Here is a 19,152-nt window from a genome sequence, read left to right as displayed (position 1 = left end):
CTTTGCGCTGTATCTCAAAAAGGGTTGAACGTACATAAAATTACTTCAGACAAAAGTTGAAGAGAATTTTCCGTTCTACAATTTCTCTAACCACCTTCAAAGTCATTTAGCGTAAGGGAAACGAGATATTTTCAAAAAACTGATTTTCGTGAAATTTGACCTTAAATATCTAAAGACGCGTACACGTGATTATATGAGACTTTTGAGGTAAGGTTTATTCCATCAAAATAAAGACGTATGCAAATTTTTAGCTTATTATCTTTCATTCCGAGGTTGCATCCTTATTTTGTCTTATTTTACTGAGTTATTTGGTTTTGATGATGAATGATTGGAAATGATAAAAAATAGAACATTATGTTTGAATTGGAATTTTTCCTTTTGTTTATGTGTTAACAAGTCGTAAGGTAATAAAAAAATTATAAATTGGAATTAGGGGGTTTTATTAATTTTTAAAACAAATTCATATATATATATATTACTCATATAATATTACTATGTTATGTTCTAATGAGTACAGAATATTACATAGTAGATAATAATGTCATAAACAATATGTATGACAACTATTTAACATGGTTTTTATAATTTTAGCTTTTGAACTTCTACAAAAAAGAAGCCGCCTCTTTTCCAGCAATGCTTTGTTACAATTCTTGCTGGAAGGGTCACCCATAGTGAAGGAACAATGGCTGGACTCCCGTAAAGATGTAGACCGTCAGCTTAAAACATCTTGTGAAGTATTTATCGCTGATGCTACAAACTCTATTATTGGGCCTCTGACAGCTTTTCTGGATAAGGTAACAGTACAGTTTTATGTAAAATATTCAGTTAATAATACACTATGGAGAAAGTATTCGTTTTATGTGCTGATGTCTCCACAATAAACTTAACCTTTGTCCTGGTGAAGTATCAGTGGAATATATACAGGGTGTCAATTAAGTCTGGAACCTCTTTTTTTAATTTTTAAACCACAATATAAAAAAATACCAAAGTTCACACGTGCTTACTGGTGATAGTAACGCACATATCTGCCCAATTACCGACCAGATAATCCCTTTGGGGGACGGTCCACAAGGAGTCAGACAAAATTCTTAAATAGCAGCATAGGTCAAGTTTGGTATCAAATTAAAGGTCTTACTTAGCAGAGTACAATGCCGCAAACCGGACTTAAAAAGGTGGATTCATTCAGTAGTTATAGCTATTTGAATTTTAAAACGATTGAACAATGTAAATTATTAAGTATTACAAGTAAACACCAATTTTTAAGTACCTGTGATCAAAGTAAGTGTTCAAAATGTTCCCCTACCATCGTCTGGCAATGTCCTAGGCGGTTGTAAAAGCCATCCACTGCATTTTGAAGGTAGTCACGAGGAATATCTTGAGCTTCTTGGACTATGAGATTTCTTAGGTGCGCCAAATCTCGAGGCTTAGTACGATAAACTTTATCTTTGAGGTATCCCCAAAAAAAAAAAAAATCCAGCGGAGATAAATCAGGGGAACGAGCAGGCCACTCTACTGCACCACGTCTTCCAATCCATCTGTGAAGGAATATTGTATCCGAGTATTCTCTAACAAGGAGAGCAAAGTGTGGTGGCGCACCATCTTGTTGGAAATAAATTATTTGAAATTGTCGACCAAGAGCAGCAGGAATGTAGTGCAGGAATTATTTCATTTTGGAGCATTGCTAGATATGAGTCACCATTTAAATTACCATTGATAAATAATGGGCCCATAATTTGATTTCCTATAATACCTGCCCAAACGTAAAGTTCCTGTGGATGCTGTGTATGACTCAATCTGCCACTTTCACATTCTAACAGTAGTTGTGTTATTGGTAATAATTATTGATTCCTGGCTTTGATTACTACATTGTCAGATGATGGGAGGGGAACATTTTGAACACTTACTTTGATCACAGGTACTTAAAAATTGGTGTTTACTTGTAATACTTAATAATTTACATTGTTCAATTGTTTTAAAATTCAAATAGCTATAACTACTGAATGAATCCACCTTTTGAAGTCCGGTTTGCGGCATTGTACTCTGCTAAGTAAGATCTTTAATTTGATACCAAACATGACCTATGCTGCTATTTAAGAATTTTGTCTGACTCCTTGTGGACCGTCCCCCAAAGGGATTATCTGGTCGGTAATTGGGCAGATATGTGCGTTACTATCACCAGTAAGCACGTGTGAACTTTGGTATTTATTTATATTGTGGTTTAAAAATTAAAAAAGAGGTTCCAGACTTAATTGACACCCTGTATATATATATAAATATATTAATATTATTATAATATATATATAAAATATTATATATTAACCCTACATCGGGCGCTAAGCGGAGTTTTCCTCCGTGTATTTTTTATTATTAAAAATAGTACTACTTTGTTGATGTTGGCAGTCGTTTCCCGCAGTGAACTTCACGAGCATCTTTCGGGGAAGCGAAACAATAGCCTCCCACTTATCTTTGTCAAAATCTGTCAGTATGAGGTCTACTTCCGTGCTAGACTGGACGATTCCTCCGTGAGCGCCCGATGTTGTGTTTGTAGTGCTTGGACGAAATTTCTGTGAGCGCCTTATTGTGTTTAGTTTTTATGGAGTAATAATCCGTGTGCGCCTAAATGTGTGACCTGTGATGGTTTCTTTTTAAGTTTTACAATATATTTTATTTTAATTTTGTGAAATGGAGAATGAAGACGAGAGACTTGTCAGTATAGTACCCGTGTGCTAGGGAACATTTCAGTACTGTTTTATGGAGTTGTGAACATTGTCGTCATAAGAACTAGAAGGAAAATGTTTCGAAACTTAGTGTAGCTAGTGTTAAAAATTTTTAGTAAAGAATAAATTTTTATTTCAGAGTAATAATTGACATAATTGTATAAAGTCTTAAGAATTGAAGTAAGTTGTTTTTGTAAGAAGTTAAAAACTAAGTCAATTTCCATATATTATTACAGTAGGTTAAACATTTTTACAATTAATTGCATTATTTCTTAAAATAAATCATGTTAGTATACAACAACATTTTCTAAAATTTTGAATTTCTTATTTGGAAAATTCATTACATAAGACAGTAATTTTTATTTAATTACATAATTTCTAAAAATGAATATATTACATTGTAATTAAATCAGTATGAATATTTTAAACAAATAAAAACAGTTTAAGCGACTACAGATATCCATTATTCGCTAACCTGGAGGAAACCTCCGTGAGCGCCTGATGGTGTTTCTAATTTTAAGCGCCTGATGGAGGGTTAATGTTATTATAATATATTATATATATATCACATATTCTGTTCACACTTAACCAGGTTAAGGTTTACAGATTTTGGTAACTTTGTTCTTTTGTTAGGATGATAGTAACACATTTCTAACATAACATGTAACTAACTGTTTCTATGGTAAAATTTATCTTTGGATCATCGCGGTGCTATATGTAAAGTTTTACTTTTCCCATTTTTTTTTTAACACCAGTTTAAAATTAAATAAATAAGGTAGATAGGTTTTGTTTTTATCAAAGTTTATTTTTTATAGAGACTTTAAAATTTATCTATAACATTACATATTAAAATCCTAGAATCAAACACCAGTTCAGTAAATTTTTAACACTTTCTGTACTTAATATTCATTCTCTTTTCTACGATAATCTGTTCTCTCACAATCGATTTGAGACACTTTATATGAAACATATTGTATAAATCAAACACCAATAATTAAATTTTTGAGTGTTTGGTGTTTAAATTAATGAATAATGAAAATGTACTTGCTTATTAATTTTCAAAAAGGGTAATTAGTCCAATTAAACTATGATGCTCCATAGAATACATTTATTCCATAATAAAAATACTGAGAATCCTATAACAAGAACCTCAAGTCAAAGTGAGGTTAGTAAATTGCCGTCCAATGTTGTAAACCTTTCGAAATATAATCTCACCGATGATGAAATTTCAGTTTTAGAAAAGGGACTTACTTTTGCACCGACACCCAAATTCAACCACATGAATTTTGTGGCAGACGCTCTCAGATTTGCTAGAAATGTACGACTTAAATTTCACTTTTTCCAACAACAGTCTACAATTAACAAGAATATAATACCAAATTCTGTATCAAAATTTCAATCAAAATCTGATTGGACTCCACCAAACCTGCCACCTGACCATCCAATCGAACAATTTGTTAACGTAATAATAGCGAATTTGGCTCAACCTGCATTTACTGATACACTACAGAAAAAAGCCTATCAATCCGAGCAAAAAAATTTATGTTCAAACAACTCGGACTACCACCATTATATAGAAACATTATCTAAAGCTTTTACTGCTAGGAACTACCCTACCAATATTATTAGAAATCAAATTCACAAATCGAAAAGAAATAACAACAGCAGCATGAACAAGAAAAATTATACAGATGATCCTAAATTTATTACGCAATATTTCCCGGGGCTACATAAAACTAACAATATATTAAAAACAGCCTACAACATTTTAGAATCATCCCCTTTGACAAATAGTTTGTTTTCAAAACCCCCGAGAATTATTTTTAGTAAAGCCCCTAATCTGAAGAACCTTCTGGTAAGACCTAAATTATTGCCTAACCAAATTCCAAATTCAGATGCTGATCAAAAGTTTTTAGGTTGTCATTCTTGCGAAGACAAGCGTTGTGCTACGTGCAAAATTCTAAATCCTTCTAACACTTTTACAAGTAGCACAACTAATAAAACATACCAAATTTCAAATAACATTAACTGTAAATCGAAAAAATGTAATCTATCAGTTGTCTTGCAAATTTTGTCCCAAGGACTATATTGGTTTAACGACAAATCCCTTACATATTAGGATGAATAACCATCGGTCTTCATCCAACAGACAAGACGACAAATTGGTTTCGCAACATGCATTGGCTCATAACGAAATATTTAATAATTGTTACACATTAAAAGGGATTTGTAAAGTACCAGAAGATTCTTCAAAAATTCAATTAGAAAATTTAGAACAAGCATATCAATTAGTCACTAAGTCAAAATTACCTTTTGGATTAAATAAGAAATGATCTGTTAAAATAGTCTAAATTAATCTAGCAAATCTAAAACAATGTATTGTCTATATTTAAATTTATTAATTTTATTAATTTTTTATGAATGTACAACAACAAAACTACAAAATTGTTAATATTTAATTTAATTTTATGCTGTTATTAATCTAAATTTTAATTTTAATATAAATCCCTCTTTAGTATAATATACCAAGGAGTTTATAAATTACAGTATAAGTCAGAATAGAATATTCCAGCTGATTATAAAAATTCATATGTTTACTTTTAATTCTTACATTATATACACTTTTTGTACCTTTTTGAAAACGACATAAAAGTCGAAATATTAAAGGATTTATATGAAGTCTTTTTCTTCTATTGTTTAAAGAAGCCTCTGAGCATTTATTTTCTGCATACAGTACATCAAGCCTTTTGGTAAGTTAGACTTCAATCTCAAGCTTTTACTTTCAAAAAGTAATGGATAACCTAGACGAAAATTCACACTCAACGATGAAACAATTTCAATATCACTCCTTAAAGATTGTTTTACTAAACTGCAAAATTATATTTTTAACTACTTGTTTAAAACTTGATTTGGTTCCCAACGGCTTACAGCCCAAATTTCCTTTATTTAGTTTTCCACCACAACTTCGGAACGAGGTTAAAGTATTTGCTACGCATACTGGCAAACAATTAACTGAACTAAGTATTCAACTCTACAGACAGCTATCTACAGATCATGCAGTAAAATTGAGAATGTTGTATCAAGAACTTATTAATCAACCTGAGTTTACTTTAAAAATTAACGATTTACTCCTTGAACTACGAAGCGTGATGGATAATAAAATGAACACCCTATCCAAAAAGCTTTTAAATCTCATCAGGTCAAAAAATTCTAATACTAATTGCTATAATGCTAATTCCAAAGATAACCCTGCCTTGTTGAATAAGCCATCCAAAGATCTAAGATCTCATCTACCTAGAATACATTTATTCCATAATAAAAATACTGAGAATCCTATAACAAGAACCTCAAGTCAAAGTGAGGTTAGTAAATTGCCGTCCAATGTTGTAAACCTTTCGAAATATAATCTCACCGATGATGAAATTTCAGTTTTAGAAAAGGGACTTACTTTTGCACCGACACCCAAATTCAACCACATGAATTTTGTGGCAGACGCTCTCAGATTTGCTAGAAATGTACGACTTAAATTTCACTTTTTCCAACAACAGTCTACAATTAACAAGAATATAATACCAAATTCTGTATCAAAATTTCAATCAAAATCTGATTGGACTCCACCAAACCTGCCACCTGACCATCCAATCGAACAATTTGTTAACGTAATAATAGCGAATTTGGCTCAACCTGCATTTACTGATACACTACAGAAAAAAGAAAATGTAACATTAAACGAACGAAGGGCTATTTCATCCTTAAAACAAAACAAAAGTATAGTAATTTTACCTGCTGACAAAGGAGATTCTGTTGTGATTTTAGATATTAATGATTATGTATACGAAATTGAAAAACAACTACAAGACTTAAAATTTTACAAACCAATTGATCACGATCCAACTGCTAAATTCAACGATGAAATAAGAGAATACTTGTTGCAAGAAGGTCCCAAAGAAGACATCAATATGGAAACCCTTAATTTATTAGTCCCAAAAACACCTCGAACACCGGTATTTTACATATTACCCAAAATTCACAAACCTTCAAGACCACCTCCAGGAAGACCCATTGTTTCCGGCTACGGATCTCCAACCGAACGGATTTCAAGTTATGTGGATGAACTTTTACAACCCTTTGTCAAGAATTTGAACTCTTATGTGAAGAACACAGATCATTTTATCGAAAGGCTCAGTGAAATTAGACAACCACTCCCAAATGACATTTTGTTAGTGACTATTGATGTACAATCACTATATACCAACATTCCACACAGTGAAGGTAAACAGTATGTAACTTCATTTTTAAGCAATAGGCCAAGCAATTCGAAACCTAGCACAAATTTTATAGTTACTTTAATTAATATGATACTCACAATGAATAATTTTAAATTTAGAGATCAAAATTACCTACAAGTTAATGGTACAGCAATGGGAACTAGGATGGCACCTTCCTATGCAAACCTATTTATGGGTAAGCTCGAAGAAGATTTTCTGAAATCTCAGCCACACAAACCTCTCGTTTGGCTGAGATTTATAGATGATATTTTTGTGATCTGGGAACATGGTAAAAACTTTATTGGAAACTTTTTTAAAACAACTCAATTTATTTTCATTTTTAAAATTTACTTGGAATTTTTCTTCTAAAACTGTAACCTTTTTGGACTTAGACATTTTTATACAACACGGCTATCTAAAGACAAAAATTCATGTAAAGGAAACTAATACCATGCATTACCTACACTATAACAGTTGCCATCCTGTTCACATTAAAAAGTCCATACAAAAAAGCCTATCAATCCGAGCAAAAAATTTATGTTCAAACAACTCGGACTACCACCATTATATAGAAACATTATCTAAAGCTTTTACTGCTAGGAACTACCCTACCAATATTATTAGAAATCAAATTCACAAATCGAAAAGAAATAACAACAGCAGCATGAACAAGAAAAATTATACAGATGATCCTAAATTTATTACGCAATATTTCCCGGGGCTACATAAAACTAACAATATATTAAAAACAGCCTACAACATTTTAGAATCATCCCCTTTGACAAATAGTTTGTTTTCAAAACCCCCGAGAATTATTTTTAGTAAAGCCCCTAATCTGAAGAACCTTCTGGTAAGACCTAAATTATTGCCTAACCAAATTCCAAATTCAGATGCTGATCAAAAGTTTTTAGGTTGTCATTCTTGCGAAGACAAGCGTTGTGCTACGTGCAAAATTCTAAATCCTTCTAACACTTTTACAAGTAGCACAACTAATAAAACATACCAAATTTCAAATAACATTAACTGTAAATCGAAAAATGTAATCTATCAGTTGTCTTGCAAATTTTGTCCCAAGGACTATATTGGTTTAACGACAAATCCCTTACATATTAGGATGAATAACCATCGGTCTTCATCCAACAGACAAGACGACAAATTGGTTTCGCAACATGCATTGGCTCATAACGAAATATTTAATAATTGTTACACATTAAAAGGGATTTGTAAAGTACCAGAAGATTCTTCAAAAATTCAATTAGAAAATTTAGAACAAGCATATCAATTAGTCACTAAGTCAAAATTACCTTTTGGATTAAATAAGAAATGATCTGTTAAAATAGTCTAAATTAATCTAGCAAATCTAAAACAATGTATTGTCTATATTTAAATTTATTAATTTTATTAATTTTTTATGAATGTACAACAACAAAACTACAAAATTGTTAATATTTAATTTAATTTTATGCTGTTATTAATCTAAATTTTAATTTTAATATAAATCCCTCTTTAGTATAATATACCAAGGAGTTTATAAATTACAGTATAAGTCAGAATAGAATATTCCAGCTGATTATAAAAATTCATATGTTTACTTTTAATTCTTACATTATATACACTTTTTGTACCTTTTTGAAAACGACATAAAAGTCGAAATATTAAAGGATTTATATGAAGTCTTTTTCTTCTATTGTTTAAAGAAGCCTCTGAGCATTTATTTTCTGCATACAGTACATCAAGCCTTTTGGTAAGTTAGACTTCAATCTCAAGCTTTTACTTTCAAAAAGTAATGGATAACCTAGACGAAAATTCACACTCAACGATGAAACAATTTCAATATCACTCCTTAAAGATTGTTTTACTAAACTGCAAAATTATATTTTTAACTACTTGTTTAAAAACTTGATTTGGTTCCCAACGGCTTACAGCCCAAATTTCCTTTATTTAGTTTTCCACCACAACTTCGGAACGAGGTTAAAGTATTTGCTACGCATACTGGCAAACAATTAACTGAACTAAGTATTCAACTCTACAGACAGCTATCTACAGATCATGCAGTAAAATTGAGAATGTTGTATCAAGAACTTATTAATCAACCTGAGTTTACTTTAAAAATTAACGATTTACTCCTTGAACTACGAAGCGTGATGGATAATAAAATGAACACCCTATCCAAAAAGCTTTTAAATCTCATCAGGTCAAAAAATTCTAATACTAATTGCTATAATGCTAATTCCAAAGATAACCCTGCCTTGTTGAATAAGCCATCCAAAGATCTAAGATCTCATCTACCTAGAATACATTTATTCCATAATAAAAATACTGAGAATCCTATAACAAGAACCTCAAGTCAAAGTGAGGTTAGTAAATTGCCGTCCAATGTTGTAAACCTTTCGAAATATAATCTCACCGATGATGAAATTTCAGTTTTAGAAAAGGGACTTACTTTTGCACCGACACCCAAATTCAACCACATGAATTTTGTGGCAGACGCTCTCAGATTTGCTAGAAATGTACGACTTAAATTTCACTTTTTCCAACAACAGTCTACAATTAACAAGAATATAATACCAAATTCTGTATCAAAATTTCAATCAAAATCTGATTGGACTCCACCAAACCTGCCACCTGACCATCCAATCGAACAATTTGTTAACGTAATAATAGCGAATTTGGCTCAACCTGCATTTACTGATACACTACAGAAAAAAGAAAATGTAACATTAAACGAACGAAGGGCTATTTCATCCTTAAAACAAAACAAAAGTATAGTAATTTTACCTGCTGACAAAGGAGATTCTGTTGTGATTTTAGATATTAATGATTATGTATACGAAATTGAAAAACAACTACAAGACTTAAAATTTTACAAACCAATTGATCACGATCCAACTGCTAAATTCAACGATGAAATAAGAGAATACTTGTTGCAAGAAGGTCCCAAAGAAGACATCAATATGGAAACCCTTAATTTATTAGTCCCAAAAACACCTCGAACACCGGTATTTTACATATTACCCAAAATTCACAAACCTTCAAGACCACCTCCAGGAAGACCCATTGTTTCCGGCTACGGATCTCCAACCGAACGGATTTCAAGTTATGTGGATGAACTTTTACAACCCTTTGTCAAGAATTTGAACTCTTATGTGAAGAACACAGATCATTTTATCGAAAGGCTCAGTGAAATTAGACAACCACTCCCAAATGACATTTTGTTAGTGACTATTGATGTACAATCACTATATACCAACATTCCACACAGTGAAGGTAAACAGTATGTAACTTCATTTTTAAGCAATAGGCCAAGCAATTCGAAACCTAGCACAAATTTTATAGTTACTTTAATTAATATGATACTCACAATGAATAATTTTAAATTTAGAGATCAAAATTACCTACAAGTTAATGGTACAGCAATGGGAACTAGGATGGCACCTTCCTATGCAAACCTATTTATGGGTAAGCTCGAAGAAGATTTTCTGAAATCTCAGCCACACAAACCTCTCGTTTGGCTGAGATTTATAGATGATATTTTTGTGATCTGGGAACATGGTAAAACTTTATTGGAAACTTTTTTAAAACAACTCAATTTATTTTCATTTTTAAAATTTACTTGGAATTTTTCTTCTAAAACTGTAACCTTTTTGGACTTAGACATTTTTATACAACACGGCTATCTAAAGACAAAAATTCATGTAAAGGAAACTAATACCATGCATTACCTACACTATAACAGTTGCCATCCTGTTCACATTAAAAAGTCCATACAAAAAAGCCTATCAATCCGAGCAAAAAATTTATGTTCAAACAACTCGGACTACCACCATTATATAGAAACATTATCTAAAGCTTTTACTGCTAGGAACTACCCTACCAATATTATTAGAAATCAAATTCACAAATCGAAAAGAAATAACAACAGCAGCATGAACAAGAAAAATTATACAGATGATCCTAAATTTATTACGCAATATTTCCCGGGGCTACATAAAACTAACAATATATTAAAAACAGCCTACAACATTTTAGAATCATCCCCTTTGACAAATAGTTTGTTTTCAAAACCCCCGAGAATTATTTTTAGTAAAGCCCCTAATCTGAAGAACCTTCTGGTAAGACCTAAATTATTGCCTAACCAAATTCCAAATTCAGATGCTGATCAAAAGTTTTTAGGTTGTCATTCTTGCGAAGACAAGCGTTGTGCTACGTGCAAAATTCTAAATCCTTCTAACACTTTTACAAGTAGCACAACTAATAAAACATACCAAATTTCAAATAACATTAACTGTAAATCGAAAAATGTAATCTATCAGTTGTCTTGCAAATTTTGTCCCAAGGACTATATTGGTTTAACGACAAATCCCTTACATATTAGGATGAATAACCATCGGTCTTCATCCAACAGACAAGACGACAAATTGGTTTCGCAACATGCATTGGCTCATAACGAAATATTTAATAATTGTTACACATTAAAAGGGATTTGTAAAGTACCAGAAGATTCTTCAAAAATTCAATTAGAAAATTTAGAACAAGCATATCAATTAGTCACTAAGTCAAAATTACCTTTTGGATTAAATAAGAAATGATCTGTTAAAATAGTCTAAATTAATCTAGCAAATCTAAAACAATGTATTGTCTATATTTAAATTTATTAATTTTATTAATTTTTTATGAATGTACAACAACAAAACTACAAAATTGTTAATATTTAATTTAATTTTATGCTGTTATTAATCTAAATTTTAATTTTAATATAAATCCCTCTTTAGTATAATATACCAAGGAGTTTATAAATTACAGTATAAGTCAGAATAGAATATTCCAGCTGATTATAAAAATTCATATGTTTACTTTTAATTCTTACATTATATACACTTTTTGTACCTTTTTGAAAACGACATAAAAGTCGAAATATTAAAGGATTTATATGAAGTCTTTTTCTTCTATTGTTTAAAGAAGCCTCTGAGCATTTATTTTCTGCATACAGTACATCAAGCCTTTTGGTAAGTTAGACTTCAATCTCAAGCTTTTACTTTCAAAAAGTAATGGATAACCTAGACGAAAATTCACACTCAACGATGAAACAATTTCAATATCACTCCTTAAAGATTGTTTTACTAAACTGCAAAATTATATTTTTAACTACTTGTTTAAAACTTGATTTGGTTCCCAACGGCTTACAGCCCAAATTTCCTTTATTTAGTTTTCCACCACAACTTCGGAACGAGGTTAAAGTATTTGCTACGCATACTGGCAAACAATTAACTGAACTAAGTATTCAACTCTACAGACAGCTATCTACAGATCATGCAGTAAAATTGAGAATGTTGTATCAAGAACTTATTAATCAACCTGAGTTTACTTTAAAAATTAACGATTTACTCCTTGAACTACGAAGCGTGATGGATAATAAAATGAACACCCTATCCAAAAAGCTTTTAAATCTCATCAGGTCAAAAAATTCTAATACTAATTGCTATAATGCTAATTCCAAAGATAACCCTGCCTTGTTGAATAAGCCATCCAAAGATCTAAGATCTCATCTACCTAGAATACATTTATTCCATAATAAAAATACTGAGAATCCTATAACAAGAACCTCAAGTCAAAGTGAGGTTAGTAAATTGCCGTCCAATGTTGTAAACCTTTCGAAATATAATCTCACCGATGATGAAATTTCAGTTTTAGAAAAGGGACTTACTTTTGCACCGACACCCAAATTCAACCACATGAATTTTGTGGCAGACGCTCTCAGATTTGCTAGAAATGTACGACTTAAATTTCACTTTTTCCAACAACAGTCTACAATTAACAAGAATATAATACCAAATTCTGTATCAAAATTTCAATCAAAATCTGATTGGACTCCACCAAACCTGCCACCTGACCATCCAATCGAACAATTTGTTAACGTAATAATAGCGAATTTGGCTCAACCTGCATTTACTGATACACTACAGAAAAAAGAAAATGTAACATTAAACGAACGAAGGGCTATTTCATCCTTAAAACAAAACAAAAGTATAGTAATTTTACCTGCTGACAAAGGAGATTCTGTTGTGATTTTAGATATTAATGATTATGTATACGAAATTGAAAAACAACTACAAGACTTAAAATTTTACAAACCAATTGATCACGATCCAACTGCTAAATTCAACGATGAAATAAGAGAATACTTGTTGCAAGAAGGTCCCAAAGAAGACATCAATATGGAAACCCTTAATTTATTAGTCCCAAAAACACCTCGAACACCGGTATTTTACATATTACCCAAAATTCACAAACCTTCAAGACCACCTCCAGGAAGACCCATTGTTTCCGGCTACGGATCTCCAACCGAACGGATTTCAAGTTATGTGGATGAACTTTTACAACCCTTTGTCAAGAATTTGAACTCTTATGTGAAGAACACAGATCATTTTATCGAAAGGCTCAGTGAAATTAGACAACCACTCCCAAATGACATTTTGTTAGTGACTATTGATGTACAATCACTATATACCAACATTCCACACAGTGAAGGTAAACAGTATGTAACTTCATTTTTAAGCAATAGGCCAAGCAATTCGAAACCTAGCACAAATTTTATAGTTACTTTAATTAATATGATACTCACAATGAATAATTTTAAATTTAGAGATCAAAATTACCTACAAGTTAATGGTACAGCAATGGGAACTAGGATGGCACCTTCCTATGCAAACCTATTTATGGGTAAGCTCGAAGAAGATTTTCTGAAATCTCAGCCACACAAACCTCTCGTTTGGCTGAGATTTATAGATGATATTTTTGTGATCTGGGAACATGGTAAAACTTTATTGGAAACTTTTTTAAAACAACTCAATTTATTTTCATTTTTAAAATTTACTTGGAATTTTTCTTCTAAAACTGTAACCTTTTTGGACTTAGACATTTTTATACAACACGGCTATCTAAAGACAAAAATTCATGTAAAGGAAACTAATACCATGCATTACCTACACTATAACAGTTGCCATCCTGTTCACATTAAAAAGTCCATACAAAAAAGCCTATCAATCCGAGCAAAAAATTTATGTTCAAACAACTCGGACTACCACCATTATATAGAAACATTATCTAAAGCTTTTACTGCTAGGAACTACCCTACCAATATTATTAGAAATCAAATTCACAAATCGAAAAGAAATAACAACAGCAGCATGAACAAGAAAAATTATACAGATGATCCTAAATTTATTATGCAATATTTCCCGGGGCTACATAAAACTAACAATATATTAAAAACAGCCTACAACATTTTAGAATCATCCCCTTTGACAAATAGTTTTGTTTTCAAAACCCCCGAGAATTATTTTTAGTAAAGCCCCTAATCTGAAGAACCTTCTGGTAAGACCTAAATTATTGCCTAACCAAATTCCAAATTCAGATGCTGATCAAAAGTTTTTAGGTTGTCATTCTTGCGAAGACAAGCGTTGTGCTACGTGCAAAATTCTAAATCCTTCTAACACTTTTACAAGTAGCACAACTAATAAAACATACCAAATTTCAAATAACATTAACTGTAAATCGAAAAATGTAATCTATCAGTTGTCTTGCAAATTTTGTCCCAAGGACTATATTGGTTTAACGACAAATCCCTTACATATTAGGATGAATAACCATCGGTCTTCATCCAACAGACAAGACGACAAATTGGTTTCGCAACATGCATTGGCTCATAACGAAATATTTAATAATTGTTACACATTAAAAGGGATTTGTAAAGTACCAGAAGATTCTTCAAAAATTCAATTAGAAAATTTAGAACAAGCATATCAATTAGTCACTAAGTCAAAATTACCTTTTGGATTAAATAAGAAATGATCTGTTAAAATAGTCTAAATTAATCTAGCAAATCTAAAACAATGTATTGTCTATATTTAAATTTATTAATTTTATTAATTTTTTATGAATGTACAACAACAAAACTACAAAATTGTTAATATTTAATTTAATTTTATGCTGTTATTAATCTAAATTTTAATTTTAATATAAATCCCTCTTTAGTATAATATACCAAGGAGTTTATAAATTACAGTATAAGTCAGAATAGAATATTCCAGCTGATTATAAAAATTCATATGTTTACTTTTAATTCTTACATTATATACACTTTTTGTACCTTTTTGAAAACGACATAAAAGTCGAAATATTAAAGGATTTATATGAAGTCTTTTTCTTCTATTGTTTAAAGAAGCCTCTGAGCATTTATTTTCTGCATACAGTACATCAAGCCTTTTGGTAAGTTAGACTTCAATCTCAAGCTTTTACTTTCAAAAAGTAATGGATAACCTAGACGAAAATTCACACTCAACGATGAAACAATTTCAATATCACTCCTTAAAGATTGTTTTACTAAACTGCAAAATTATATTTTTAACTACTTGTTTAAAACTTGATTTGGTTCCCAACGGCTTACAGCCCAAATTTCCTTTATTTAGTTTTCCACCACAACTTCGGAACGAGGTTAAAGTATTTGCTACGCATACTGGCAAACAATTAACTGAACTAAGTATTCAACTCTACAGACAGCTATCTACAGATCATGCAGTAAAATTGAGAATGTTGTATCAAGAACTTATTAATCAACCTGAGTTTACTTTAAAAATTAACGATTTACTCCTTGAACTACGAAGCGTGATGGATAATAAAATGAACACCCTATCCAAAAAGCTTTTAAATCTCATCAGGTCAAAAAATTCTAATACTAATTGCTATAATGCTAATTCCAAAGATAACCCTGCCTTGTTGAATAAGCCATCCAAAGATCTAAGATCTCATCTACCTAGAATACATTTATTCCATAATAAAAATACTGAGAATCCTATAACAAGAACCTCAAGTCAAAGTGAGGTTAGTAAATTGCCGTCCAATGTTGTAAACCTTTCGAAATATAATCTCACCGATGATGAAATTTCAGTTTTAGAAAAGGGACTTACTTTTGCACCGACACCCAAATTCAACCACATGAATTTTGTGGCAGACGCTCTCAGATTTGCTAGAAATGTACGACTTAAATTTCACTTTTTCCAACAACAGTCTACAATTAACAAGAATATAATACCAAATTCTGTATCAAAATTTCAATCAAAATCTGATTGGACTCCACCAAACCTGCCACCTGACCATCCAATCGAACAATTTGTTAACGTAATAATAGCGAATTTGGCTCAACCTGCATTTACTGATACACTACAGAAAAAAGAAAATGTAACATTAAACGAACGAAGGGCTATTTCATCCTTAAAACAAAACAAAAGTATAGTAATTTTACCTGCTGACAAAGGAGATTCTGTTGTGATTTTAGATATTAATGATTATGTATACGAAATTGAAAAACAACTACAAGACTTAAAATTTTACAAACCAATTGATCACGATCCAACTGCTAAATTCAACGATGAAAATAAGAGAATACTTGTTGCAAGAAGGTCCCAAAGAAGACATCAATATGGAAACCCTTAATTTATTAGTCCCAAAAACACCTCGAACACCGGTATTTTACATATTACCCAAAATTCACAAACCTTCAAGACCACCTCCAGGAAGACCCATTGTTTCCGGCTACGGATCTCCAACCGAACGGATTTCAAGTTATGTGGATGAACTTTTACAACCCTTTGTCAAGAATTTGAACTCTTATGTGAAGAACACAGATCATTTTATCGAAAGGCTCAGTGAAATTAGACAACCACTCCCAAAATGACATTTTGTTAGTGACTATTGATGTACAATCACTATATACCAACATTCCACACAGTGAAGGTAAACAGTATGTAACTTCATTTTTAAGCAATAGGCCAAGCAATTCGAAACCTAGCACAAATTTTATAGTTACTTTAATTAATATGATACTCACAATGAATAATTTTAAATTTAGAGATCAAAATTACCTACAAGTTAATGGTACAGCAATGGGAACTAGGATGGCACCTTCCTATGCAAACCTATTTATGGGTAAGCTCGAAGAAGATTTTCTGAAATCTCAGCCACACAAACCTCTCGTTTGGCTGAGATTTATAGATGATATTTTTGTGATCTGGGAACATGGTAAAACTTTATTGGAAAACTTTTTTAAAACAACTCAATTTATTTTCATTTTTAAAATTTACTTGGAATTTTTCTTCTAAAACTGTAACCTTTTTGGACTTAGACATTTTTATACAACACGGCTATCTAAAGACAAAAATTCATGTAAAGGAAACTAATACCATGCATTACCTACACTATAACAGTTGCCATCCTGTTCACATTAAAAAGTCCATACCAAAAAGCCTATCAATCCGAGCAAAAAATTTATGTTCAAACAACTCGGACTACCACCATTATATAGAAACATTATCTAAAGCTTTTACTGCTAGGAACTACCCTACCAATATTATTAGAAATCAAATTCACAAATCGAAAAGAAATAACAACAGCAGCATGAACAAGAAAAATTATACAGATGATCCTAAATTTATTACGCAATATTTCCCGGGGCTACATAAAACTAACAATATATTAAAAACAGCCTACAACATTTTAGAATCATCCCCTTTGACAAATAGTTTGTTTTCAAAACCCCCGAGAATTATTTTTAGTAAAGCCCCTAATCTGAAGAACCTTCTGGTAAGACCTAAATTATTGCCTAACCAAATTCCAAATTCAGATGCTGATCAAAAGTTTTTAGGTTGTCATTCTTGCGAAGACAAGCGTTGTGCTACGTGCAAAATTCTAAATCCTTCTAACACTTTTACAAGTAGCACAACTAATAAAACATACCAAATTTCAAATAACATTAACTGTAAATCGAAAAATGTAATCTATCAGTTGTCTTGCAAATTTTGTCCCAAGGACTATATTGGTTTAACGACAAATCCCTTACATATTAGGATGAATAACCATCGGTCTTCATCCAACAGACAAGACGACAAATTGGTTTCGCAACATGCATTGGCTCATAACGAAATATTTAATAATTGTTACACATTAAAAGGGATTTGTAAAGTACCAGAAGATTCTTCAAAAATTCAATTAGAAAATTTAGAACAAGCATATCAATTAGTCACTAAGTCAAAATTACCTTTTTGGATTAAATAAGAAATGATCTGTTAAAATAGTCTAAATTAATCTAGCAAATCTAAAACAATGTATTGTCTATATTTAAATTTATTAATTTTATTAATTTTTTATGAATGTACAACAACAAAACTACAAAATTGTTAATATTTAATTTAATTTTTATGCTGTTATTAATCTAAATTTTAATTTTAATATAAATCCCTCTTTAGTATAATATACCAAGGAGTTTATAAATTACAGTATAAGTCAGAATAGAATATTCCAGCTGATTATAAAAATTCATATGTTTACTTTTAATTCTTACATTATATACACTTTTTGTACCTTTTTGAAAACGACATAAAAGTCGAAATATTAAAGGATTTATATGAAGTCTTTTTTTCTTCTATTGTTTAAAGAAGCCTCTGAGCATTTATTTTCTGCATACAGTACATCAAGCCTTTTGGTAAGTTAGACTTCAATCTCAAGCTTTTACTTTCAAAAAGTAATGGATAACCTAGACGAAAATTCACACTCAACGATGAAACAATTTCAATATCACTCCTTAAAGATTGTTTTACTAAACTGCAAAATTATATTTTTAACTACTTGTTTAAAACTTGATTTGGTTCCCAACGGCTTACAGCCCAAATTTCCTTTATTTAGTTTTCCACCACAACTTCGGAACGAGGTTAAAGTATTTGCTACGCATACTGGCAAACAATTAACTGAACTAAGTATTCAACTCTACAGACAGCTATCTACAGATCATGCAGTAAAATTGAGAATGTTGTATCAAGAACTTATTAATCAACCTGAGTTTACTTTAAAAATTAACGATTTACTCCTTGAACTACGAAGCGTGATGGATAATAAAATGAACACCCTATCCAAAAAGCTTTTAAATCTCATCAGGTCAAAAAATTCTAATACTAATTGCTATAATGCTAATTCCAAAGATAACCCTGCCTTGTTGAATAAGCCATCCAAAGATCTAAGATCTCATCTACCTAGAATACATTTATTCCATAATAAAAATACTGAGAATCCTATAACAAGAACCTCAAGTCAAAGTGAGGTTAGTAAATTGCCGTCCA

The 19,152-nt window shown here is 31.1% G+C and overlaps 1 protein-coding gene across 1 annotated transcript in view; it reads left to right on the top strand.

The window, feature by feature from the left end:
- LOC124362563 (conserved oligomeric Golgi complex subunit 3-like) overlaps positions 1 to 914 on the top strand; it is a 32,891-nt gene extending 31,977 nt beyond the window's left edge. Inside the window, exon 13 of the mRNA XM_046817181.1 lies at positions 592 to 914. Within this exon, the coding sequence (XP_046673137.1) occupies positions 592 to 881 (290 nt within the window). The 3' untranslated portion in view covers positions 882 to 914. The remainder of the gene's footprint in view (positions 1 to 591) is intronic.
- The last annotated feature ends 18,238 nt before the right edge of the window (positions 915 to 19,152 follow it).

This window comes from Homalodisca vitripennis, chromosome 5 (genome assembly GCF_021130785.1).
Source record: "Homalodisca vitripennis isolate AUS2020 chromosome 5, UT_GWSS_2.1, whole genome shotgun sequence".
NCBI lineage: Eukaryota > Metazoa > Arthropoda > Insecta > Hemiptera > Cicadellidae > Homalodisca > Homalodisca vitripennis.
This window is presented reverse-complemented; position numbering and strand designations above follow the sequence as displayed.